The sequence below is a fragment of the Rutilus rutilus genome (genome assembly GCF_951802725.1).
Source record: "Rutilus rutilus genome assembly, chromosome: 10".
Classification (NCBI taxonomy): domain Eukaryota; kingdom Metazoa; phylum Chordata; class Actinopteri; order Cypriniformes; family Leuciscidae; genus Rutilus; species Rutilus rutilus.
In genome coordinates, this window is record NC_140215.1 from 36390610 (window position 1) to 36416697 (window position 26088).

General features: G+C 38.9%; 1 protein-coding gene and 1 long non-coding RNA gene across 2 annotated transcripts in view; one reads left to right on the forward strand and one right to left on the reverse strand.

Annotated features, from left to right (window-relative positions):
• Positions 1-22684, reverse strand: part of LOC311298687 (disintegrin and metalloproteinase domain-containing protein 23-like) — a gene marked incomplete at its 3' end in the record, with an annotated part of 35042 nt that extends 12358 nt beyond the window's left edge. The window contains exons 1-8 of the mRNA XM_084421820.1: positions 22433-22684; positions 21344-21540; positions 18342-18418; positions 12076-12139; positions 2593-2675; positions 2278-2341; positions 1451-1523; positions 419-465 (exon numbers count right to left, since the gene is read on the reverse strand). Coding sequence (XP_084277946.1) covers positions 419-465; positions 1451-1523; positions 2278-2341; positions 2593-2675; positions 12076-12139; positions 18342-18418; positions 21344-21540; positions 22433-22514 — 687 coding nt within the window. The 5' untranslated portion in view covers positions 22515-22684. The remainder of the gene's footprint in view (positions 1-418; positions 466-1450; positions 1524-2277; positions 2342-2592; positions 2676-12075; positions 12140-18341; positions 18419-21343; positions 21541-22432) is intronic.
• LOC311298705 lies at positions 4526-6070 on the forward strand. The gene is made up of 3 exons (XR_014628982.1): positions 4526-4923; positions 5415-5489; positions 5740-6070. It is a non-coding gene; the product is annotated as an uncharacterized lncRNA (long non-coding RNA).
• Positions 22685-26088: the final 3404 nt, after the last annotated feature.

Below are 26088 nucleotides of genomic sequence, written 5' to 3' on the forward strand. Positions count from 1 at the left end.
ACCTGTTGACATTTTGAATAATTCATTTTCAGAAGCACACCATTATTGGGAAATACTTCTATACTAGTTCACAAAATTGCATCAAATATTGTTTGCATTAGCATATCAGTCAGCATTTTGATAAACAAATGGCATAATTTATTCATAATTAGCTACTTAATGTTTTATGTTCTACTGTTTAAAAGCCTCCCATCCAGACACCAGTGTCAAACTGTTTTTACTTTACTAATGTTTGAAATGCATGAATACGATCTAGTATGGACTTTATGCAGATTGGGATGTAAGTGCCAGTTCTAAGGCTGGGTCTGAGTCTCTCTCTTCGACATTATGGGATGTGTGTTGGTTTGCATTGACAGTGTTTTGTTCTGCTCTGCAGTGGATCACATTGTGGCCTGTATCCATCAGCTCGAACTCTTACAGCTCGCTTTTTCCTCTGTCGAAGCCAAGACAAATCCTCCTCCATGCCTGCACACACACACACACACACACACATGTTTGTTCGTTCCTTCCCAAAACAGAAATCTTCTAAAAGAGTGTTTCATTGTTTTCATTGACACAAAGCACACATTCTCTCTTCTCCAAACAAGATGTAGAGTAACTGAGATTATCTGAACATTCAGTGCTCTCAGCGGAGAGTCATGTGCCATTCAATTGTTTTAATTGTTAAGCGACACCCGAAACTCTCATTCTACTGCGAGTCTACAAACTTAAATAAACAAGCTATTTTAATAGACAGTTTGTAGTCTTTTGCTGTCTAGAGTCTCATTCAGCAGACTTACGCAGACATTTGTTGTCTGTATATTTGAATGATTCTTTCAAGAAAGTTCACCCCAAAATGACAATATCATATTGAAACGTCTCAGGTTGCATATGTGAGCTGGTTCCCTGAGAAGGGGAACGAGATGCTGACACTATGGGCATGACCGGTGTCTGCACACGCCAATTTCATTGACAGACGGCAGTCCATGATGTCACACACTCGCAGTGCCTATGCGTATAAAAGAGTGCCTGAGTTGCACGTCATCAACTCTTCTGTCTGAAGGAGACATGCAGGCCTCTCTGTATCCATGTTAAAATGATAATCAAGTACTTTACATGTGCTTTTGAATATTGGTCAAAAAAAGAGTGTACTTCTTTAAAGCATGGCAAAAGAATATTAAAATATTATGATTTAGATGTATTTAAATTAAAATATACTTTAAACTTTTAGTTTGACATTATTACAAAGTGCTCTTTTTAAAAGTCTACTTAAGTGTGTTATGAAACAGTCTTGAAAGTTTCTGCACTTAAATGGCCTTTCATTTCATTTCATTTAAAAAAAATATATACTTTTAATATTTGAAGTACACTATAAGTGCACACTGAATACAATTATATGCACGTTTTTCCCCTCAAAGATTTTAGTATTTAGATTTTTGAACGATTCCTTTAGATGTGCATTGTGCATTACCTTCATCTCCTGTAGGTGGTGTTTGCTGCAGGATATTCGTTCTGCGTAAGACATGTGGTCTCGCTGTTCCCTCCTAATGAAGAAAACACAGAGTATGAGCAGCCAAACCTCACAAGTTCATCCAAAGCTGCACATAGCAAAGTTTTAAATGGCCTTGTGCTTTTGATTAGTGTTTTTAATGAATTGTGCAGTTTGGTTTTTGATTATTTATTTTTTTGAAGATGGTTTGTTAGTTTAAAATTAAAGTTTAGGGATTTATTTGAGTCACTGTGTGTAAGGAGAGTGTGTATGGAGTTAATTAAAGTGTTTAGAGTTGATGTGCAGAGGAAATAGCTACACTAGAGCTGTGGTGACAGAACGACAGTTGATGATACAACCATTTTCTTTCCTTATAACAAGTGTGTACATATTCTTACTGGAGACTTCATATGACCGAAATAATATTTTGAAACTTACAGACGCTAATTATGGCAATCTGCTTTTCTTATAATCACAGTTGAAAATTGTTATTCTGCTTAATGAAGTGTGGAAAATGCAATACAGTGTCTTTTTGCAGGATTCTTTGATAAACAGAAAGTTTGAACAGCATTTATTTCAAATAGAAATCTTTTGCAACATTATAAATGTCTTTACTGTCATTTTTGATCAATTTAATGCATCGTTGCTAAATAAAAGTATTAATTTCTTTCAGGAACATCACATCTAACTCTATGAATTTACTATTTATTCATCACCACATAATAACAATAGAATTAGATAATGTGCTTGAGTTACATAAAAAATGGTCTTAAAGTGTGTAAAAATGATATTTAGAAAAGAAAACTTACAATAGAGTGAGTCTGATTAAGTGGCTCAATTGTGTACATATGGAGTCCATCATCAAACATGCCACTGGGTAACAGAGAGAGACAAACAATTATGTTGATTCATTTGGCTGCTTTTATCCAAAGCAACTTAGAAATGAAGAAAACACACAGACACATTACAAACCACAGTACACACCACAGTACAATGAGTTATAGGAACATAATGTGTGGCATAAACATACATTACTCAAATTAACTTAAAAAAATACAGACACAACTGAATAAGTCAGTACTGAGACTTATTATTTAAGTGTATGGATTGAGTGCAGTACTCACTGTAAACCGTCACAGGTGGACAGAGCGGCATGCGAGTTGTCATTCCCTCTGATCTGGCCGTGGTAGTAACAGTGCTCTCCACCCTGACAACACACACATTTAGGGCCTTAGGACACATTTACACCTGGTCACTTCATGCGTTTTCTCTGATTGGACAGCTATCCGATCGTGAAAAGACCAGGTGTAAATGCACTCCGAAATGCATTCGAGACAGATATAAATCTGATCACTCAAACCACTTCAGGAGGAGGTCTGAGACGCTTTCCAGATGAAACTGGACAAGTGTAAATACATCTGGTTGTTAAAGCCATATGTACATTTTACTCCTTCAAAATGGGTTAAAAAAAGTGTGAGAGCTTTGCTACAATGACAGTCACGGATGTTATTCCATGTTGTAGACAATGAATAAGTTCTCTAGCTGATGTAAAACAAACATTTTGGAGGGAAAAGATTAAATATAAATGGAATCAATACTTAAAATGCTTAAAGTCCCACTGTAGTCAATAATTTTGTCCCTTAAAACTCATATTTGATCACCAAAATGACTTATTTAAATGTTTTTTCCTTGAAAAAATGATTTCTTCATGCCTTAAAATAGCTTGTATGTAACTCTACACCCTTTCTTCATTTAGTATGCGCGGTTCTATGAATATACAAATGAGCCCCGCCTCCACTCACTCACTCAGCTCAGAGATCCACTCGTTGACGATCACACGTTGATCTGATTGGTTGCAAAGTAGTTTGTGACGTCAGAAACACCAGCGATTTCTAGCCGTGTTTTTGAGACTGTCTTTGGTTCACTGCAGTTTTAAGGAGAAAATACTCAGCAATGGTGTCGACTTATGAATTTACACATGGTTTGTCTTAAAGCATATAAAAAACACCACATAGACACATAAACAACATTAAAAGCTTGATTTTCACCACAGAGGGACTAATATTAAAGAACGAGAAACAGCGAGTACTCTTTGCCATCGCGTCTATTGGGGCAAAAGTGCAATCGCTGGTCTATCTGGGTTCACAAAACCATTCAAGCTCATTGTCAGCATGGCGAGTTTAAGGTCAGGTTAATCATAGAGAATTTTTTTTTTTCTAAAATGAACTTCTCCACTACAGGATGTAGTGAAGGATCACATGCGCTCCTTTGACTTCATAGTTTCACTTGCATCAAGTTAAACATATCTCAACATCGTCGCGTCGTTTACATCCTTTCGCCAAAGGTCACTGTCGCCGGAAATTGGCAGCTCTCCATTGAAATGAACAGGATCATGTCACTGTGTGTCTCTGGCAGAGTGACCAGTGCTTGACCATTGGCGACAAGATATAGGCGTGTCTAGTGTTCGAATTATACCGTGAGCTTCGGGGGGGTACAGCTATTTCGACTGGTGACGTCAATCTCCATTTTATATAGGCTTACCACTATGAGAATTACCACATGAGAACCACTAATCTATATGTGAAATTCCCTGAATATAACTCGAACTATGGACGGGGTAACCCCCCGTAACTCGAACTATGGACGTGTCCAGCATTGAGATATGCCACTTTCACGGTGTTACGAACTGCTACGAGACACGAAGGTTGAGATCCAAATGCAGCTTTAATTAAGGGGCAATCCAGACACGTAATTCAATATACAGGCAATAGGTCAAAACACAGGTAGGCCGTCCAAACAAACAAACAAACAAACAAACAAAACAGGCCGGGGTCAGAGGCAAAAGAGTAATCCACAGAACAGGCAAAAAATCCAAAAACCAAGAGACATGAAACCAGGGAAAACGCTCGGAAATGCAGTGCAACAACATACAAAACTTCGCAGTGAGTGAATGAGTGAACATGGTATAAATAAGCTGAGACTAACAGGGTAATGAGACACAGGTGAATGCAATCAGTGATGATCAGTCCGGGCAGTGAGTTATGGGAAATAGAGGCTGCGTCCGAAACCGCATACTTCCCTACTATATAGTATGGAAAAAGCAGTAGGCGAGCGAATAAGTATGTCCGAATCCTTAGTATCCATAAAAGAGTAGGCGAGAATTACCAGAGTGACGTACTAATTATCGCGAGATTCGGGCGTACATATACTTATAGTGCGTCCGAATATTCCTACTTTCCTACTATATAGTAGGGGAAAACAGTACGTGAACGGAGTAGTATGTCCGAAACCTCAGTACTCATAAAAGAGTAGGCGAGAAGTTCCCGGATGGCTTACTGCTTCAACCCAGATTTTGAAGAGCTCGAAGATGAATACTTTTCTATCCCAGGAGGCCACGCGGGAGGATACGTCATTATCAAACATCGCAGAGATCAGCGACGCGGGTGCTTTCAAATGTGAGTAAACACGGGTCCTTGTGTTAAAATTGCATGTGTTGAACTACTGTAGAGTAAACTGTTGAATTGTTGAAGGTGTAAAGACGTTACACAGTGTAACATAGTTGTGATTTTGCTGTAAAAACACGTTTTATTATGTATAACGTTAGCTAACAGGGGAGCTCCAGTAAGGACACGTAAGTTACGTCTCTAAAGTGGATTTACATAAACCATATACATCCTAAAGACGCTTATTTTAAATGTCTATTTACTTCTGACAGGAAAATCTTCAGTAAGTATTGCAGAAGAGCACATCACAACATGAAATAGACATCTGAGTGATGAATGTGTGCTATTATGTAGAACAAAACTATAAAGTAACTAAACATAAGTTATCTATTTTATTTGTCCATTAGTACTGTTGATAAATTGAGGAACATTTATGTTGGATAAAAAGTTAAAACAAGCTCATAAATCACAGAGGTAATGTGAATCTTGTCTGGATGTTACAGGGTCAGATGAACAGATGTGTTTTTATCCGGTGGAGAGTGGCTCATGAAGCTGAATGCTGCCATCAAAGGCTTTGAGTGAGTATACCACAGAAATTAATAACAATAACTAATTATTGTAATTTCAAACAGAGCTATTACAGCACCTTTCTGATTCTTGATTTCTGTGCATTAGCTGCACAGCTTTTGTGGTGGAGCAGGACCTGCAAGGGAAGATGATGGCGGCGTTTGTGAAAAAAAGTGGTTTTGTCTTCTAAATAATACTGAAATCATATGACATTGTGTGGTTAAAATGACTGCTTTTGTGTTATGTTTGTGCATTTTGTAGAATCTGAAATGTCAGCAGGCTGGTGTGAGTGCTGAGGATGAGGAGCCCAGAGCTGAATCCTGGAGATGGTGCCATGAGTCCCTCCATCACTCCACCTGCCCTTACGAGACCAGCCCTTACGAGTCCCTCCATCACTCCACCAGCCCTTACGAGACCAGCCCTTACGAGTCCCTCCATCACTCCACCTGCCCTTACGAGTCCCTACATCACTCCACCTGCCCTTATTGCCTCAGATTGTGAAGCACAACACAACACGCAACAACCTCAGCGCCTTCAGCCTACATACATGATTGTAGTTTGAATAAAGCTTTGTTTCATGTGTTGACTTGTATATGCATTTGTTTATTGTGTGATGGTGACTTTCATTCATTCTTTTACTAATTTATTAATATTTCTCATTGTTGTCAGTAAATACAATATAATTATTTAATTAATGCTTTATTTAATTGTTTGAATGCAAATGTAGATATGTTCACTATATACTTTTTACTACTATTTTCAGTAAAAAGTAATATAATTAAGTATTGGTCAGCATTTATCGTTGTTATTATTGTATGTTTTGGGGTGGGATATCAATGCAATTCATTCTGGGGTAATATTAATTTTTAATATTAATGATACTTAAATTTTTTGGAGTATAAAATCAACAGTTTTCTCCAAAGGCAAATCTTTGCACAGCTGCCCTTTGTGCAGACATTACAAATGCTGAGGAAACCCGTTCTAGGTAGGGCTGTTGAGTTACTGATGTTATGAGGTGTATGTATATATATATATATATATATATATCATGGGTTTGCATACATAATATGAGATTTTTTACACAGGAAAAAATAGCCTAGTACAAGGTTGAATATTTTAATATATTTTTTCTTAAATAATTTATTATAATACATTTAAAAATGCATTTAAAAAAAAAAATATTTATAGGCCTAGGCCTGAGGGATGAAACGAGAGTTAAATTCAACAAGAAAAAGAGGAAAACATAAAGCAGTTAGCCACTTTTGCTTGTGGATAAAAATGTTTGGATATAAAATAAAGAAATTAACAACATTCAAGAGATGACCATTTTGGGATTTCGTAATAAAAATAAATAATATTGTAAGGATAAAACGGTGGGTCACATTAGTAGGGTTAAATATAAGAACTTTAATCAACCCTAAATGTATTCACAAAATAAATGGGCAGCAGTTTCTTCAAAATGAGCAATTTTAATCAATATCAATATTTACAGAATAGATGAATTAAACGTGTCGTTCAAATCTTTTAAGTTGTTGCGCGTGTGATAATGCGTCGTAGGTCACATGATAACGTCAACATGGTAGATGTCCGGTTCGCATTCATACTCAACGAGATCTGGCTATAAAGTACCTACTCTTTTAGCGCTCGTTAAGTAAGTACTCATTGAAAATAAGTACCTACTCATTGAGTACGCGGTTTCGGACGCAGCCGTAGTTTGTGAGGGAGAGATAATAATCTGGTGTGGAGTGCCCTCTGGTGGCTCTCAAGGGCACTCCAGCTGATGACCGTTACACACGTCATGTCGTAATTACCGTAAAATAAAGCTTTGTATGCTTTCAAATCGCTCTCGCGGTACTTTGATGTCGTACACACCGATCGGTCTGCACAGCGCTGCTTCAAATACACCTTAAATCTGCAGTGGTCAGGTGGTGCAGCAGTCATAGCTCTCAGAAAATTGACATGTTGTAATTACAAGTTCTACAAGCACGTGAAGGCTTTTTACAGATCCGAATTGTTACGGTAATTACCACATGATGTGAACGCACCTATGTTTAACTTGATGCAAATGAAAAGCGACTTTCAGGAGCGACAATCAATAACAGTGAAGTCACATGATCCGTCGCTACATCCTGTAGTGGAGAGTGTCGCAGCAAGATAGAGGAGAAGTTACATTAGTGGTCAGCAACTTTTCTATAATTAAAGATATACATATCTCTATAAATATATAAATATCTCTGTGTACATACGATATGGCCCGTCACAGATAAGTAGCTCAGTATCTCTTCATCAAGCCAAAACACAATCACTCACTGTTTCTCTTCATCTTTAAAGTTGAGTATTTTATGTTATGTTATATTATTCCATTTATATGTAGTCTTTTCCCTCCAAAAATGTTGTTCATTTTTTTCTCTCTCCAATTGCATTCTTTGATCTTGAAATGAGCTGATTGTTTTCGATTATCTGTTACTTTCATTTACCTAAATTTGCATATAGCGTGGGAAGTGAAGATCGGATTTTTATAAATTTTCCTGTATGGTGGGTCTCAGTGTACAAATGCATGAATGCAAATGTTTAACAGTTTGACATTCATATCTACTCTAAAAGTGATTCTTCGAGGAATGCCAGTGTAAGGCTGGTGCCAGTATGTCTGGTCGACCCCTCGATGAAACAAAAGGCCCTCCTGAAAATGAACACTTGAACTATCTCCTGCATATGTAACAGGAACTTCCGAGACGCAGCACAGTGCAGTTCACACTTCACACACACTATCTCCCCTTCACCCCCCCCTCCTCATCACCTGAAATACACTGAAAACCTATGCAATGTAAAGTATGTACAAGAAGTATCTATGCATGTTTGATATCATTTAAAGTGTCTCAGTGTGCCTGGTAACATGGTCTCATTCTCCCAACCATAATGAAAAGCTAAAATAAGTTATAAAATATGAGAAAAGTGATGTGTCCCTTAAAGGTGTTTCCCTCCCCCAGATCCTCCATTCAGACTATACTCCTGTATGTAAAACAAGAACCCATTCAAGTACAAATTCTGATCTCTCAGTGTGAATCCCTGAATAGGGAACCAAAATCGAATTATAATGACAGACGCCACCATTTGGTAAGAATATTGAATTATCTGGGTATATAAGGAAAAGGTGCAGAAAAGTTTGAGGAGTCTGTAGGTTGACTTCCCACACAACTGCTGTGTGTAATCTTTGTTGCCAGGTAATAATTTCTACAAATTCCTCTATTTCTGAATTGTTATGCTTAACTGATGATTTTATTCTTATGAATTGGATTTTAAATTATTGCTTCATTGTCCTGGTCAATAAATTGTAAACGTTTGATTTTATTCTGAACGACTCTGAGACTTGTTTTTCCCAAATAGATTAACGGATCCGTATATTTCCACAAGGTTGCGTCAGAGATTAGTGACAACTAATAACCGATATCAGAGAACAAGTGTGCTTGGATGAGGAGATGAGTTTGTCCGTCTAGAATCAGCAGATGCTGGTTGGTCAACCTAGCTTGGACGCGTCCGATGACTTCTGTTCTAATTTAATGTTACTTTAGATAAGTGTACGTGGAACAAGCCACGAGTTTGGCCAAACAAAGCCATTTTTAAGAAAGGTAAAGTTGATCGGCTAACGTCTTTAAATGGTGGTCAAAAAACGCTACTAAAGTAAACGATTGATTAAGTTCCTGAAGGGCATCCAAGGGGGCTATATGAATATATCTTCGATTGTGCGCGTGGGAATTACGGCAAATCCTAGATATTTAGCCAACCACCTCTGCTTCTGATCTTCGGGACTGACCACTTGTGCCGGAGACCTGGTAAGGAACTCGAAGCGATATAGTTTCTTGATCTAAGCGGGTAAAATATAATCAGAGTTTAAAAGAATAATCAAATATTCATTCATTTTAATGATGCACAGATATCATTAAAATCTTTTTCATTTATGAAGTCAGATGAAACGAGTTATTGCATGTGAGAAAATATATTGCATTTAATCTTGTTGTGTTGCGAAAAGGAAAGACATAACACGCAGAGAAACCTTCCCCGTATTATTGGAAACCCCCATTGGACCAATAGACGGGCTTACACCAGAGCGACTGGTCTTCAGCCTCTCTCTTGCTATCGTGGAGTAACGTGTGCTGGTCATGTGACCTGACCTGCAGGTGAACAAGCCGTGCTGATTCAGCAGTGAAGTCTTGATTTACCAGATTCAGCGCTTATCAGCATCCTCTCTTTCTCTTTCTCTCTCGCTCTCTCTCTCCCTCCGGTCATGCTCTTTTCTGCTACTCTCCCCTTTCTCACAACCTTTGTGTCACATCTGTCATCTCTCCCGTCACACAACACTGTAGGCGGTTAAATTATTACACTGTAACACCCAACGAGTTAGAATGACTCATTTCAATTGAGGATACAGATTTTCTCCGTCCATTTCATGAGTTCACACTTATATATAATCAGATATAGTATAAAATATGCGTATTTGGCGTGCTGTCCAAGGAAAGGGCTCTGAGCTCTGAATTTGGCCAGAACCCAGAGCACCCCCGCCCCATCCCTGAGTAGGATAAGAATAATTGAGAGTAAGGAGTTGGCTCTCTATTTAAGCTAACTCTTGCACTGATTTGGTAAACTATCTGAACGTGCTCCTCCCAAACTTTGTTAATAAAACATAATTTAAGTTTAAAAACTGTGAAATTGCACAGCAATGACTGAGACTACTATCAGCAAGTGCAGTTACTACATTTAAACAAATCAGAGTAAAGATAAAATATAATTTAATTTCAACATTTACTCTCCTTACAAAGTCTGAAACAAAGCATGCAGGGAACTAGAGACTACTGCTTGAGTTCTGTTTAATAGAATCAGTTAATGAGTTTGCATAACTTTTTTTCTAGTTAACTAAAATGAAGCATAACTTTCTACTTAAACATAACTTTTTTTTAAGTGCATTGAACTTTCAGTAATATTTGAGTGAAAATAACTAGTTTCTGTTACAATTCTCTGTGTCTCGGTTTCATGGACTCTTATTTTGATATTCTGTTGTCTTGATGTGGTTTAGTTCCTATTTCCTTGGCTGTGTTCGAAATCACTCCCTATACCCTCATTCATTATTGCCAGCATTACTCCACTAATAAGTCCACTTGAAGGAGTGAATGAGTGAATTCAGACACTGAGTGCGTTGGAAGGGCTGCCACTTTTGGAGAGTTTGTGCTTGCTGTTAACAATCATTTGAAACTGGCAGCTCCAGTTGTAATGAAAAGATTTACCTCTAACTCTGTCATGGAAACTATGTATAAACCTTAATTAAACAATTTAATAATCAATTTAAAAGGAATTTATACCTGTATGATATTACGCTGTAGCCACATTGGACCAGCGGTTTGGAAAATGGATGGAAGGATGATTCAGCTGCGGGCGCCATCTTCTGGCGAGACACAGGACTTTATTCAGCGTGACCCTCACAGTGCATTATGGGTATTCTCTAGCCGTTGAGCGTACAGCGGTCTTACACTCGTTATTGTGGTGCATTGTGAGATTGAATGAGTGCACTCAATAAAGTCCACTATAATATCAGACACCACTACAAATGGATGATCACTAAAATAGTTCCCTATTTAAGGATATTAGGGCGATTTCTAACACAGCCCTTGTTGCCATCTTGTTAGATATCCTTGTTTGTTACCATGTGAACTAATCACCAACACCTGTCCTTTATTTAGCCTCTTGTTACCTTTGTGTATTTAAACCCTCAGTCATTGTCTGTTCATTGTCTTGTGTTATCGTCATAATCGTGCTGGTGTTTCTCGTTATTGTTCCTTGTGTTTATTAAATGTGATTTCATCATTCATCTGCATCAAGCCTCTTGAATCTGAATGATCATGTCAAGCCAGGACGCGACAGCTTCATTTAAAACATTTGAATGTTCGAGTTTACACCATTGGCACGTTCTCATTTGAGTCCCAGTAATTTACTACTGATATTATTAACAGGAAAGATAAAAGAGGATTTATTACAGGGCACACCGAAAACATCGGACACTTTTACATACAAATTTTAAGTCTGAAACCAAATGAACTGGGGTTCTTTTCCCAAGTGTAGTTTCAAGACTCTGTGAGTGAGGTTCAGCAGTAATGTTTTCAAATTAAATTATATGGCTATTATTATTACAATGATTGCAATAGCCATTGTATGACTAACTATTCTCTAAAAAGAGCATAAGCCACCATCGGGCCAAATGGTTCTAAGAAAGATAAGGAACTTTTCCAGGTATTATATTTCCACTTAAGTCTGGTTTGGCACGGCTCGATTACACACTGTTCTTAATCTGGAATTCTCAGACAGTTGGCTAACAAAATAAACACAAGTTAATAATACAATTAAAAGAAATTAAAAGAAACATCCATTACACAGTTGCTATTTACATCTCGTACCATCTATAAACTTCTTTATAGAAAAGAGCTTCTTTATCAGACCCACAATGGAAAATGAAACCATTTCCATTCCAGCTGGACTGGATTCGCATGAAATGTTTGGAATGGAATCCAGAGTGAAGTGACAAACACTGAATTGAGAAATCCTAGTTTATACCTTCCCGAGGATGGGCTTCCCTTCTTCATAGTGTATCTCCACATAGTCTGAGGACAGCAGGTCACTGGAACACACAAACACACACAAATATGAAACTTATGATCATCTGTTGATTCTGGATATCAGAAGACTCTGGTATTCTGGCTCAAGTTTACGCATTAGGACTGTTTTCACAGCCACCTTCGGCTGAAGAGTATTTGCTTTGAAAGGAAAGTATCTGAATCCAATTTTGTTGGACCAGAGCCTATAATTCAGGCGAAACATCACTACACTCGTTTCAACATACACTCATGTGCAACACATGTTTTCTGCATTTCTGTTACATACCCATACAAATAAGAAAAAAATGTAAGTGCTATTAGTATACTTATTTTAAACAAAAAATAACACAGTATAGACGATAGTCTTGTACTTATCCGAGATATACTTAACGAAATGCTTGTCTTATACTGACAAGTAGCCTATACAGAATAATCTGTATCTTTAGCCTATAATTGTACTTAATCTTGTGATCGAGATATGCTTAAGAAAGTTATTAAGTTAAGTTACATTTTTAGTTGGTATTTAACTAGCAAATAGAGCAAGTCTCTTTATGTAATACATAAATCATTGGCATAACTTATAGGTAGTGTACATATAGGAGTTAAAAAAGTCTATTTCAAGTACAGTTAAATGTTTATTATTTTAAGTATAAAAATTAAATAGGAACCCTAGAAAAAAAAGAAAAAAAAAGTATGATGTTGAGTTCATCTAAAGAAAACGTCTCAGGGTACGACTCTAACCATTGTTCCCTGAGAAGTGAACGAGATGCTGCGTCATGGTAGTGATGCTTATAGGAACGCCTCTGCATGATTGTGTCATGAAGCACGTGTGAAATCATAGCAGGACCAGGAAGCTATAAAGTGCACCCGGACCAAACAATGTCAGCTTCTGATATGTCGAAGCAAGTAGATCACAGGCATGCAGGAGGTCTGGTAGGGCAACCCAGTGTCTCGTTACAGTCGTAACTTGAGACATTCCCTTTCAAGGGAACTCCCTCTGCATCATAGTATCAATGCTATGGGTACGAAATACCCACAACGGCGTACTGACAAGTGCCTGTCTAGTGTGAAATCATGGCGAGCACAACTAAGACATGAGCACCTGGGACCCTGGTGTAGAGCCCAAGTCTAGGTTATAAAACCTTACAAATGTGTGAGGAGAGGACCAGCCTGCCGCATCACACACATCTTGAAATTACAATAAGGCTTTAGAAGCTGCCATACTCCTCGTTGAATGAGCTCTGAAAGCCATGGGTGAAGGCTGACCAGACCAACATTGGCGGGATCTTAAAAATGTACCCCAGTCTAGGGTGTAGAAAACCACCGGCCTCACCCCGTTCTCTCACGGCCCTTGGTCTCGTCCTGCTCTCCATATACCCCCATCGTCCCTCGCAGGCCATCATGGCGGATGGCAGCAGGCTCTGGTTCAAGGCGAACGGCGGCAACTCCTCCGCTCCCTCACGGACAGCAGCACCCAGGCAGCTGGCAGCGAGCTCGACCGCCCCCCTGAGGGGGACTAAATCCAGCGCACCGCCTCGAGCGTCCATGCCGACAGACTCAACACAACCATGCTCTATGGCACTGCGGATTACCCACAGCGGCGAGGGCTCTTTGACAGCACGTTGCCTCTTGAAGGCCACCAGAGATGCCATCGACTGGCAGATTGATTTGGCCTTTCTACTTGGTGGCCCAGAGAGATAAATCTGTGGCCAGGCACAGCTCTTTTATTGTGTCCAGGATCACACCCTCGCCCTCATCCAGGTCTCTGAGCAGGTCAGCCTGGTATGCCTGCAGTGTAGCCATAGTGTGCAGACATGCCCCGGGCTGCCCCGCTGCCAAACACACTTTATCCACCATCCAAGTGTTCTTTCAGCCTCATAATAAAGGAGAAGTTTGACGTTTGGGAAATGAAGACACGGGACGAAACCATGGTGTGAAGATCTGGAAAAAACAGCATGCCCGACGAGGAGATTGTGAAAGCAGGAAACATTCATCTAATTTACTCTTTTGACGAACTTTCTGCTTCTCGGCCAGCCAATTGGTATTTAATTTAGCAACGACACGAGTCACAACCTCCATAAGCTCCTTGTAAGCAAGAGGGTGAGGCAGTAATGAACGTAACGTAATGTTGGCAGTTGACGTCGCTCGCGGTTCAAACACACAGGGCTGGGAAACTGCGTTCGTCATTACGTTGTGCGTCAAGTTCAAGGGTTACTCTTTTGGCGTAGTCGATGCGTACGGCCGTCTGCCGGAAGCTAGTTATTTTAGTCAATAAAGTTTTAAATATGGATATTTTTCTCACACAAACGCATCGCTTCACTTCAGAAGGCCTTTATTAACCCTTTATGGAGCACTTTAATCATGAATAGATGCGCTTTGATGGACTTCCAAAGTCATCCAGCCATTCACTGCCATTATCAAGCTTGGAAGAGCCAGGAAATGTTTTAATACAACTCCGATTGTATTCGTCTGAGAGAAGAATGTCATATACACCTACAGTAGGATGACTTCAGGGTTAATCATGGGCTAATTTTAATTTTTGCTTGAACTATCCCTTTAAAGTTTACTAATTCCCCATTTAAGTAAATAGGACTTGGTCTTGGATGGCCGAAATAGCTGCCCGGAGGTGTTGCAAATATGGCCGCCGAGTGAATAGAGTTTCCTTGTAAAGGACTTTGGCCACGCTCAGGATCACATACTGTAGCTGTCGGCTTTGTCACCTGATGTGTTATGTCAAAACAGACGAATCTAAGAGGTGCTTTAGGCTGAGACTAACACTTTCATCTCTGTTTGTTTTTGTGTAAAACGAAGGTAGGCAGTGTTTAGTGTGTGTGTGTGTGTCAGGAAGTGGCACTGATTGACCTTTAGCGTCCTTTAATCATCTCAAGCCTGGACTTGAGTCAGCAAGGCAGAACACACTAACACGCACTCTAGCTGACAAACCGCTAGCTGTCTCATTCTTAGCTGACTGCTCATTTCAAGATCCCAAAATTGCCACTTTCTGCCAGAATGGCGTTCTCCTGTAACCTTGTGGAAATGACGCAAACACACAGTCAGGTTTCCTCGGGAGCAGATCAGAATATTAGAATAGATTAGGCTAGTGCGCGTGCATATGTGAGGGAGTATCAGAAAACATTGTGATAGAAGGAACTGTACTACATCCTTATCTAGTTGTGTACATAATATGGCCTTGATATAACAATGCTATTGACCCAGTGTGACCAAGTTTCCCATACTAATCCATCATGAACTGATAAAATTAACTCAATATATAATAATAACACAAACTCAATGTACTCCAATGGCAACACTTATTTCATGAGTCACTTGTTATGTGCTATTATTGTAATAACCTTTTATACATTAACATTAACTGCCATTAAATTAGTTCATTAACTGTTGGCAAGATTTTAGAAAGGCTAAATCACTTACAACTATAGATAAAACAATGATCAACTATCTAGGTGATCTTAGCCGCCAAGAGGAATTGTACGATTTTCATGAATAATTACAAAGGAAAAGATTTATTTTCTCTGGAACAACATCTGGAATCAAGCTCAATCTGACCTGTACCGTGTATTTAGATATTAGACTGGGTCAACAGTGTAACTATGTTGGCTTGAGAAAGAAAGAATTCTTCTTCTTCTGAGACTAAAGTTTCTGACTCTTAACTCCTACAGCTTTCAAGCTACAACTAACAAACTCGGGTGAGACCTTCAGACTGTTCGGACTCACGTTGCTATATCTTTTCTAACTGATCCGACTTTGGGAATTCCCGTACCGGACTTTCGAACAATACCAAATTCCCAAAGACTTTCATTGATGTGTTCAAAACTTTTATACAGTAACTCTAATAGAGTATTTAAGCTTTCTATCACTATTAAAGCTTAACAACTAACCAAGGACAACATGCTAAAACATGTTAGCCATGTGTTAAAACATGCTAGAAACATGCTTTTTACATCTAATTACACCATATTTGTGATTACACTTTAATATAATGCGTCAAACTTTCTGTAACCTGGAAGTGTTGCGTATTTTCTCAATGTAAAATATAATAATAAAAATGAATTCACAAATAAAAGAAAAATATCACAAACTCAAAGCTCATTATCTGACAGGTGTTTTGGCCAGAAAGCAGGATCGTCACTCATTAAAACCTGTGTGCTGTTCATGATCGCGGGCTACACTCACAATTTCGATCAAAACTTCTAATCCGATCAATCAAAATCAATTCTGATTGAAAGCTTGTGACATATGAACGCGCACATACATACTATCACTTTATTTCGTTTTCATGTAAACACTACGTTCGGATTCATCGATCGGAATGAATTCAGTCCGATTGAAACAAAAGGTGTGCATGCAGTAAACATAGCCATTGTTTGTATAATTTCTAAACCTCGCCTTCTGCTTGCAAATTCTCAATCTTGCTCGCTCTATCTCTACCTCTAAACTCTAAACTCTGTCTGTTCTCCGACATCTGGCAGTGTCGTTGAACTGCTCGCGCATGTGGAGTACGATAGGAAAGTTAACCTTTCATGATGGGGGGGGCCCCGCATTCGGGCAGATGTAATAATAACGTTCAAATCGTAATGGTTATAGACAGGCCATGCAATATATGATATACAACTAATAAGTAGGCTAATATATGATTTATATAGGCTTCTTGGTATTTGTCGGGGGGCCCCAAATTCCCCGGGGCCCTAAGCGGCTGCTTACTTTGCTTATTGGATAAGTCCGCCCCTGAGTGAATAGTTAAGTAAGTGTGCTGTCTTTAAAGGGTTAGTTCACCCAAAAATGAAAATTCTGTCAGTAATTACTCACCCTCATGTTGTTCCAACCCCGTAAGACTCTTCGGAACACAAATTAAGATATTTTTGATGAAATCTGAGAGCTTCATAGGCTTCTAGGCAATTTCATTCTGCCGGTCCAGAAAAGTTAGTAAAGACATTGTTAAAATAGTCCAAGTGACTACAGCGGCTCAACCTTAAGTTTATCAAGCGACGAGAATACTTTTTGTGCGCAAAAACAAACAAAAATAACGACTATATTCAACTATTGATTTTCTTCTGTGTGGGTCTCTGATGAGTTCACGAGAGCACAGCGACGCATGCGCGAGAACTGAGAAGATGAAGCTCACGATCATTTAATGGGAAAGTGTGAAAGGTAAGCCATTCATTTTGCGGCATTGGTAAGGCACTTTTACGTTTTCTAGTTGGTTTCTTACGATTCGGACAAACAGGAAATGCACACTTAAGAACCATTTTAAACACTACATGGAGACCCATCTGCGTCATCTTCTCAGTTCTCGCACGTGTGTCGTGGCTCTCGTGAACTCACTCAGAGGCCCACACGGAAGAAAATGAATGGTTGAATAAAGTCGTTATTTTGGGGGGGGGGGGGGTTTGTGCACAAAAAGTATTCTCGTCGCTTGATAAACTTATGGTTGAGCCACTCACTTGGACTATTTTAAACATTGTCTTCACTAACTCGGCCGGCAAGTTTCAATAACATAGAAGCCTATGGAGGAGTGAGACAGCTCTCAGATTTCATCAAAAATATCTTAATTTGTGTTCTGAAGATGAACGAAAGTCTTACGGGGTTGGGACAACATGAGGGTGAGTAATTACTGACAGAATTTTCATTTTTGGGTGAACTAACCCTTTAAGTACACTAAAGTGTCCTTTTATTTCATTAATGTTATATTATCTGCAAGTACTTTTTAAAAAATATACTTTTAAGATTTGAAATTGCACAAGCGCAATATTCAGTGCTACAAGTGCACACTTCTTCTTCAGGAGGGATGCGTGTCTGTGAGCGTGCATGTGTTAACCACACACAAACACATTCCCTTCAGATGAATGTCTGGCTGTGGGGATTCTGTGTGATCACAGAAGGGTGTAGTTATGTAGTGTTTTGGTTACAAAACCTGCAATAACCATTCAGGCGCTCAATACCACTTTATGTGGAGGGGACAAAAGGATATGGAGTTATTTCCAGTGTAAATCCACGAAGCTGAATGGAAATGGATCCCATCATACAAACTTTGCTTCCAGTAACACAAAAGAGAGGACCTGCATTCCCATAAGTGCATGTGTTAGTTTCACACAGACACAACACATCAATAGTCTGGCACATCAACAGTCATGAGAGACGTGTGTGTGAGGCCGATGCGAGTCTGCACAAGTTACTCTTATACTGATTTGACTTAGCAATACTCACTTGTTTAGTGTGAGGTCCAGAATGAATTGGGATCCAAAGGCCTGAAGTTGAAATGAAGCCTGAGCGAGATGAACCTCCTGTTGAAGAAAGAAACACAGTCCAGATTTAGAGTCAGCTGGATGCCAGAATGACCAAACGCTTACAGATCAAGTCCCTCGAGCTGTCATAGGAAATGCACTCATTTCTATGGTACAACTACGCTATGGCTACTTTCAAGACCCAGTTAAAAACATATCTATATAACATGCATTTTGGATAATGTGACTATCTGTATCCAATGTGACTGTAATGTATGTGTGGGTGTTTAAATGTATTGTAATGTACAATGTAAAGCGACCTTGAGCTATGGAAAGGCGCTATATAAATAAAACTACTTATTCTTCTTCTTCTACAATCAAAACATTGTTAAGCAATTTCTAAAGCAATGTCTGAGCGATGTCATTATCATAGTAATAATCACAAACATGTCTTCTTATCAGGGCTGGTGAAACGTGACTCAGTCAGTAGTACTGTCTATTTTCAGTTGTTTTGAACGTATCTTTTGTTTTGCTTCCAGTAAGTTAATAAATAAGAAAAAGTAATTAAATGTTGCGGTGTCTTTTATCAAATGGTTGTGTAATATGGCGGTTTGGGATGAATTTCTAGCCTCATTTATATAAAATAATTATTATCAAATAAGGGGTGTGTGTGTACACTTTAGAATACTTTCAGAGTAATTATTAGGGAAATAATATATTTAAAAAAATTCACTAAATGTAACATTAAATGAAAATGTATTATAGCTTAATTTTTTATTAAATGACTTTATGGGTGCTTTTTGAGCCACTTCAGAAGGACTTAAAGGGACTATGTGTAGCTTTTTAGGTATTTTATTATCTAAAATCAATATTTTTATTAATAAATATGCCCTCAATGGTGTACAAATACCTATGCCAATGATCAGACTAATCCTCGTAAACGAAGAATTCATTATCTTTATATACATGGGACGGGTAGGTCCACGGAGGCTTCCATGTAGTTCCGCCATCTTGAAAAACTATAATAGCAGAGAGGGACAAAAAGTACTAGGCCAACGCGTTTCCACAACGCGTTTCGTTCAGAGCCAGCATCACGTGACTGAAGCCAGCAGAAGCGGAGGAGCAGAGCAGTGAGAGGCGCTTGTCACTGCCGCGGCAAGTCTAAAAGGATGCACTGCACGGTTATTTATACACCGTTCATTCATACATACATATGAGTCACAGGATAAGGAGTCCTCGTCGTCGAAAAAGTCCAAAATAGACCGTAAAAGGAAACGTGACCGGAGATTACAAAAACAAGGGTTAATGTCGGGATAGCTAATGCAGGAGAAAGCTTTCAAAACAAGAGATGCTGAAGTTGCCTGCTTTCTTCTCGACAGGTAAGTCAATGTTACGGTCTTAATTACAAGCTTATTTTTCATTGCTTGGTTGTGTACTTTATTATATAGACAGTAGAACATTTATAGTTAAAAGTTAAACAGGCTCTTTGATGAATAGCAGAGCAAGTACCGTTAGAGAAGGCTCTGATGATGATGATGATATCTAACAATGCACGTACTTCAAAAAATACAACGAGTAAAGAAGGCATTACTACTAATTACCATAGTTAATGTTTTTCACAGTCAGTAATTCATACTGTAACATTCTTTTATTCGTTGTTACAAGTTTCAGTTTGTTTTAAATAACAAACCTGTTCAACCGAAGGAAAACTCGAAGTGCTATTATAAGACATCCTGTCATAGCTTTTTATTACATAACGTCTACCGTAGATGCAACGCGCATTTGGAAAAGTGAGGCGCTGGAGAGCATTATTCGTTTGAATGCAAAATACAATTTCACCACTAGATGGGAGAAATTCCTACACACAATCCCTTTAAGCACATCTTTATATATAATATCATAATTACTTCTATTGTCTTTGAAATATGGTTAAAGTGTACAGATGAATGTACTTACAAGCATTTATGGTTAAATAAAATATACTTTCATGTAATTTCTATTGAAACTTTAAAAGCTCACACATTGTTTTTGTTGCGCAGACATTATTAAATGAGCATTAGTTTGACTAATGTAATGGATCTAATCTAAGGTAATGTAAATATAATGAATAACGGATGGCATTTACAGTTACTAAATGCAGTTAATAAAAGTAGTCTGAAGAGTATGATATAGTTCTTCTCAGCACTACATTTATACTGGTCTAATGGAACTGTCCCACTTTATTATTCATAACGGCAGTGGAAATTTCATTCTTGTATGGACCACTGCACTTTAAATATGCTGTGATTTCATTTTTAAAAATCCGACCACCTTACTAGATGGTAGCTTTTGTTCTACATTGCGTTTTAATGTAAAGAAATAAGCGGCTAATGCTTCATCTAAGATGAAAACTGCACATTGTAATATCTGAACATTAAGTCTATTTATTATTAAAGAATTTGTCATTATTACAGTTATTTTGGGGGAAATTTTAATAATTGCATTGCAAGCTGGTGTGCCCCTAAATTTTGTGCTTGCACTCCTAAAATTTTCAGCCTACAGCGCTCCTAGTAAAAAAAGTTAGTCTGGAGCCCTGATCTTGTTGCACAGTGTATGAATATCACATTTGGAGAGAATTTGGCACATTCCCTGTTAGCTGAGATCATGGTTAGATGAAAGAGGGAATGTTAGTTTCTTAAAACAGTCCTGTTGTGTTCTTTCAAGTGGGGTTTAATAATGCATGAGTTAGTGTTCAGTGTTGCATAGAGTTTGATTGTGCTGGAAGCATTATGTTATGCCTGACGAATTATTTGGGTCTGGAGGTCCATGAGAAGTAGTAAAAAGATAAGATAATGTGATAATACGAAAGTGTGATCCTTACCAAACACAACAAGTCCCCTATCCTGCCTCAGCAGTGTCTTATTTAGATCCGCGCACATTTCTATGGACATAAGCTGATGTATCATATTCTGTCCCGGATGCAGAGTTCAGTGAAGCTGCTCTCACCTGTCTGTGTGGGTCAGGAATCTTACTGCGGGTGTTCAGGTCATGGTAGGTGCTCTCAGAAGCTTCGTTCAGGTAGTAGATGAGGCGAGAGGGGTATGTGAGTGTGCGCTGTGACTCCTGCGGGACGCTGGCATTGTGCGTCTGTCCCGCTGCAGTATCATCTGACACCGCCTCCCTGGGGATCTCAGCCTCCAACACTGAAAACACACACACACACACACACACATGACTGAAACCGTCTCCACGTCCGATGAGCACTCCTGACACTAACACCATCTAAACTACGCCAATCTGACACTGAACCTCAAAGAAATCAGTGAGGAATTTACAGAAAGGCTTTAGTGTCAGTGTAGCCTACTATGCAGACTACAATACATGCGTCACGAGATGATCGGGAAAAACTGGATCTATTTAGACTATTCATAACAATGCCAAAGCTCTGGTAGGCCTACTCATGTTATCATTTCTTACATTATGCCATTATTATTGTATGATAAAATGTATTGCTAAGAGGCAGGACACGATACGGGTGCCTTGCCTTTTTCCCTAGGCCCAATGAATAAGTTATACCATTGAAGACTTTTATTGGGATCCCTCTCTACAAGCATTCCTGGTTTTCATGAAATTCCCTCTGAGAAATAAAACCAGACTCAATGTGCGATTTCTAAAGTCATTTTCTCAAGATAAAATGCACAGGAGGACTCCAAGCTCTAAGCAGGATCAATCGATGCATTAAAGAGATTGAGGATCCAAATAGAAATAGTGCATTTCAACTTCTGCAGTCTCCTCTGTGAGCCCAGACCATATCAAGTCTCAGAGACACACTGCTGTATTAGCATGCACATGTCTGTCTCTGTCTCTCTCAGTCAGGACACTTTGCTCCCTGCTGTCCTCCGCATTCACTCACACACACACACACACACACACACACGATGCCCTTGCACAAGCACAACTCCCTGAAAACATCCCGAACCGGACACTCGCGAAAGCACATCGCATTCCTTTATAAAACACATTACAACTATCAGGATTCGCACTGGCGGTCTGTTTAAGTTCAATACAGTGATTCGGTTAAGGTTAAGTACGTACCGGCTGACGCTGACGCCACGAACGGCTGGAGACGAGAAGCGAGGATGCACGCGAGCAGATTTGACAGTACAAGCACATACATGATTCATAGTTGGTCTATGGAATAGCGCGAGATTAACGTATGGATGCGGTGACTCGCTAGGGGCTCATTGTCCTTGATGGTCCTGATGGTGCAGAGCGTGAAGGCGGAGGCCAGCCCGAGATCTCCGCGAGCACGCTTCAGATAATGATGCTCCCGCGCGCAGGTGCCGCGCATCTGCCCACATGATCCCCCTGCCCTACCAGCTGATCTGCCCACACTTATTTGCATAAGATTATATTTTAAATCAATGCATGCATACTGCAGGCATCGCAAATATAAGATTATACATGTCCTGTACACAGTTCTTATATAAATATATCTTTAAATTATAATGTTATGCAGACTTCTATATCTTATGGGTATATAATATCTAGGCCTATATATAGATCTTTTATTGCCATATGAAAGATATGTTTCAGTTGCAGTTGCTGCTGCAGAGCAAGTATGGACCTTACTACTAGTAGATACACAGACACGCTGCTGTGAGCATGTAAGATGTGCTGCTGCATATGTAAATAGACACACATAAATCCTGTAGCAGATCTAGGCAGGTGGAGCTGGGGGAGGTGGAGGGGTTCAGAGGAGCTCTAATAGTGCGCTGGAGCCTATACAGGTGAAGGACCGCATCCTTAAAGTTTAGAGTTTCATGACTGAACTAGATATGTATAAGCCTATTATCATATGCCTAATATTTGTTCTGAATAGCTGTGATTTGACCTTATATTAATTAGCGACATTCAACAGTTCAAAAAAACAAAAAATTAAATATTTAGTAATTAATAAATTTTAATTTATCTTCGGAACACTAATTAAGATATTTTTGATGAAATCTGAGAGCTGTCTCACTCCTCCATAGGCTTCTATATTATTGAAACTTGCCGGCCCAGAAAGTTAGTATAGACAATGTTTAAAATAGTCCAAATGACTACAGTGGCTCAACCATAAGTTTATCAAGCGAAGAGAATACTTTTTGTGCGCAAAAAAACAAAACAAAAATAACGACTTTATTCAACTATTCATTTTCTTCTGTGTGGGGCTCTGAGTGAGTTCACGTAGTGTAACAGCGCATTGCTTCAGGGCCAGCATCACACGCATCACACACATGACCAGCGTCAGCCAATAGTGAGCCTACGTTCTGACGTACAACCCAGAAGTGCTGCGCTGTTACACTACGTGAACTCACTCAGAGGCTAACCACAGAAGAACATGAATAGTTGAACAAAAAGTATTCTCGTCGCTTGATAACTAACTTAACTAACTTTTGGCAGAATCGATTACCTAGAAGCCTATGGAGGAGTGAGACAGCTCTTGGATTTAATAAAAAATATCTTAATTTGTGTTCTGAAGATGAACGAAAGTCTTACGGGGTTGGAACAACATGAGGGTGAGTAATTACTGACAGAATTTTCATTTTTGGGTGAACTAACTCTTTAATTGCAAATATTTAGGGGGGCTGGGTGGATATATGGGGGTGGTGTTTAAAGCCCTTCTAAATTGGCCCCAGTGATGTCCCTGGATTATCCTAACAAGTATGGGATAAAAAGGGCTTCTTCACTGAGAGCAGTTCAAGGGGATGTCATACCACATTTGACTATTTATAACCCAACATAATGACAAAGTCCTCTGAAGAAAATCATGTTAAGGTTATTAACCAGTCAAATGTGATGGGCAGTTTGTGGTTGGGGATGCAATAGTGGATAAGATTTTCCTAAAATAACTTTCTTCTTGTTTTTTTATTTTTTTTTAAGTCATTTTAATAGGGGATTTTCCCTTCATAAACACAATCCCTAGCTAAAGTGCAGCCTAGAAGATTAAAACCATATGTTATACTTACTGTAAGCTTGTTAGCTAGTTCTGTTGGTATGATGACTCATTCACTACACTAAAAATAATCCATTTACTTCTGAATCCAGAGGCAGGGAACAAACACAAAAGGGAAAGGGAAGAAGAGGGATAGCAGTCAGGGAAGATGTCAATCAGAGGAGGAAATTAAAGGGGTGATGAACTGAGAAATCCAATTTTTCTTGAGCTTTTGACATAAGAGGTCATCATACTATAAGAATATCCTGTAAGTTTCAGAACTGAAAACTTCCTTGTTAGTCCAATAAAAGCTTTTATTGACACCAGGCACAGCGAACGACAGGTTTTTAAAAGTGGGGATCTATGACGTCAAAGGGTATCAAACACCGCCTCCGCAGAAGATCAACGCCTATTCAACGCTGCCTGTTTAGCCCCGCCCACCGATTCGCGCATTACATGAAACTCATTATAATATGAAAAACTGTTATCCAATCATAGCAAAAACTTTGAAAAAGCAGTTAAAAAGGCAAAAGTTCAATTCAAGTGTGACTTGGAAAATAAGTTGGAGACCAAAGACACTTACGGTGTCTGGAAAAGTCTGGAGCAGATCACATGCTGTAAGGTAAAAGCTACAGTTATCTCTGATGACTTTACATTACCCGAAGATCATAATGTGTTCTATAGTCAGCTAATGCTGCCCTCCTGGCCCAGTTCAATGACTCCTCCTTTTAAAAGAAGAACATGGAGTCCAAACTGCTGATGAGGGCAGAATTGCAGGAAGACAGCAGGCCCTGACTCCATATCAGTGTCTACACCCTTGTCCCAGTATATTCATCTGGTCGTTAAGAGTATGCAGATGTTTTAAATCAGCTGTTATAATTCCAGTGCCAAAAAAGCCGAAAATTAGCTACTTAGATGATTACACACCAGTGGCCTTAACTTCGGTTGTAATGAAAATAGTTGAGCGATTGGTACTTTACCAAAAATTTAATTTCAACCATTTGTCTGGACTCTCATCAATTTGCCTATAAGGCTAACAGGTCGGTTGATGATGCTGTTGCTCTGTGTCTTCACTCAATTTTGCAACACCTTATGCTAGGGCTCTTTTTGTGGACTATAAATCTGCATTTAATACAATTGTTCCAGTTAAACTCTTTTTTAAAATAGAGCAATTGGGGGTTCATCACTCACTTGCTCTTTGGATTCTGGATTATTTTTTTGTAGAATAGAATAGATCACAAGTAGTAAAAATCAACAACATTTCGAGCCCTAGAACAATAAGTGTGGGAGCTCCACAAGGCTGTGTATTGTCACCAGTATTATATGTACACTAATGATTGTGTCTCGCACAGTGAATCAGTTAAAATTTGTACGTTTTCAGATGATACTACAATAATTGGTTTGATAACAGACACTAATGAATCTGATTACAGAAATGAGGTATCAACATTGATTGAATGGAGTTACACCCATAATTTGAAAGTTTGATAAGGTTAAAAAACTAAGGAAATTGTGATTGATTTTCAGCGGAGAAAAGATGCTGTTAGGCCATTAACTATTAATGATCAGGTCATTGAAAATGTTGATAGTTTTAAGTTTCTTGGAACAATCATTTCTGCATTGTTGAAGTTGCATGATAGCTTAAGAGGCATTATCAAGAAATCCCATTAGAGACTGTATTTTTTAAAGGAACACGCCAACTTTTTGGGACTTTAGCTTTTTCACAATATCCCCCAGCGTTAGATAAGTCCATACTCCGTGCGTGCCGTAACTC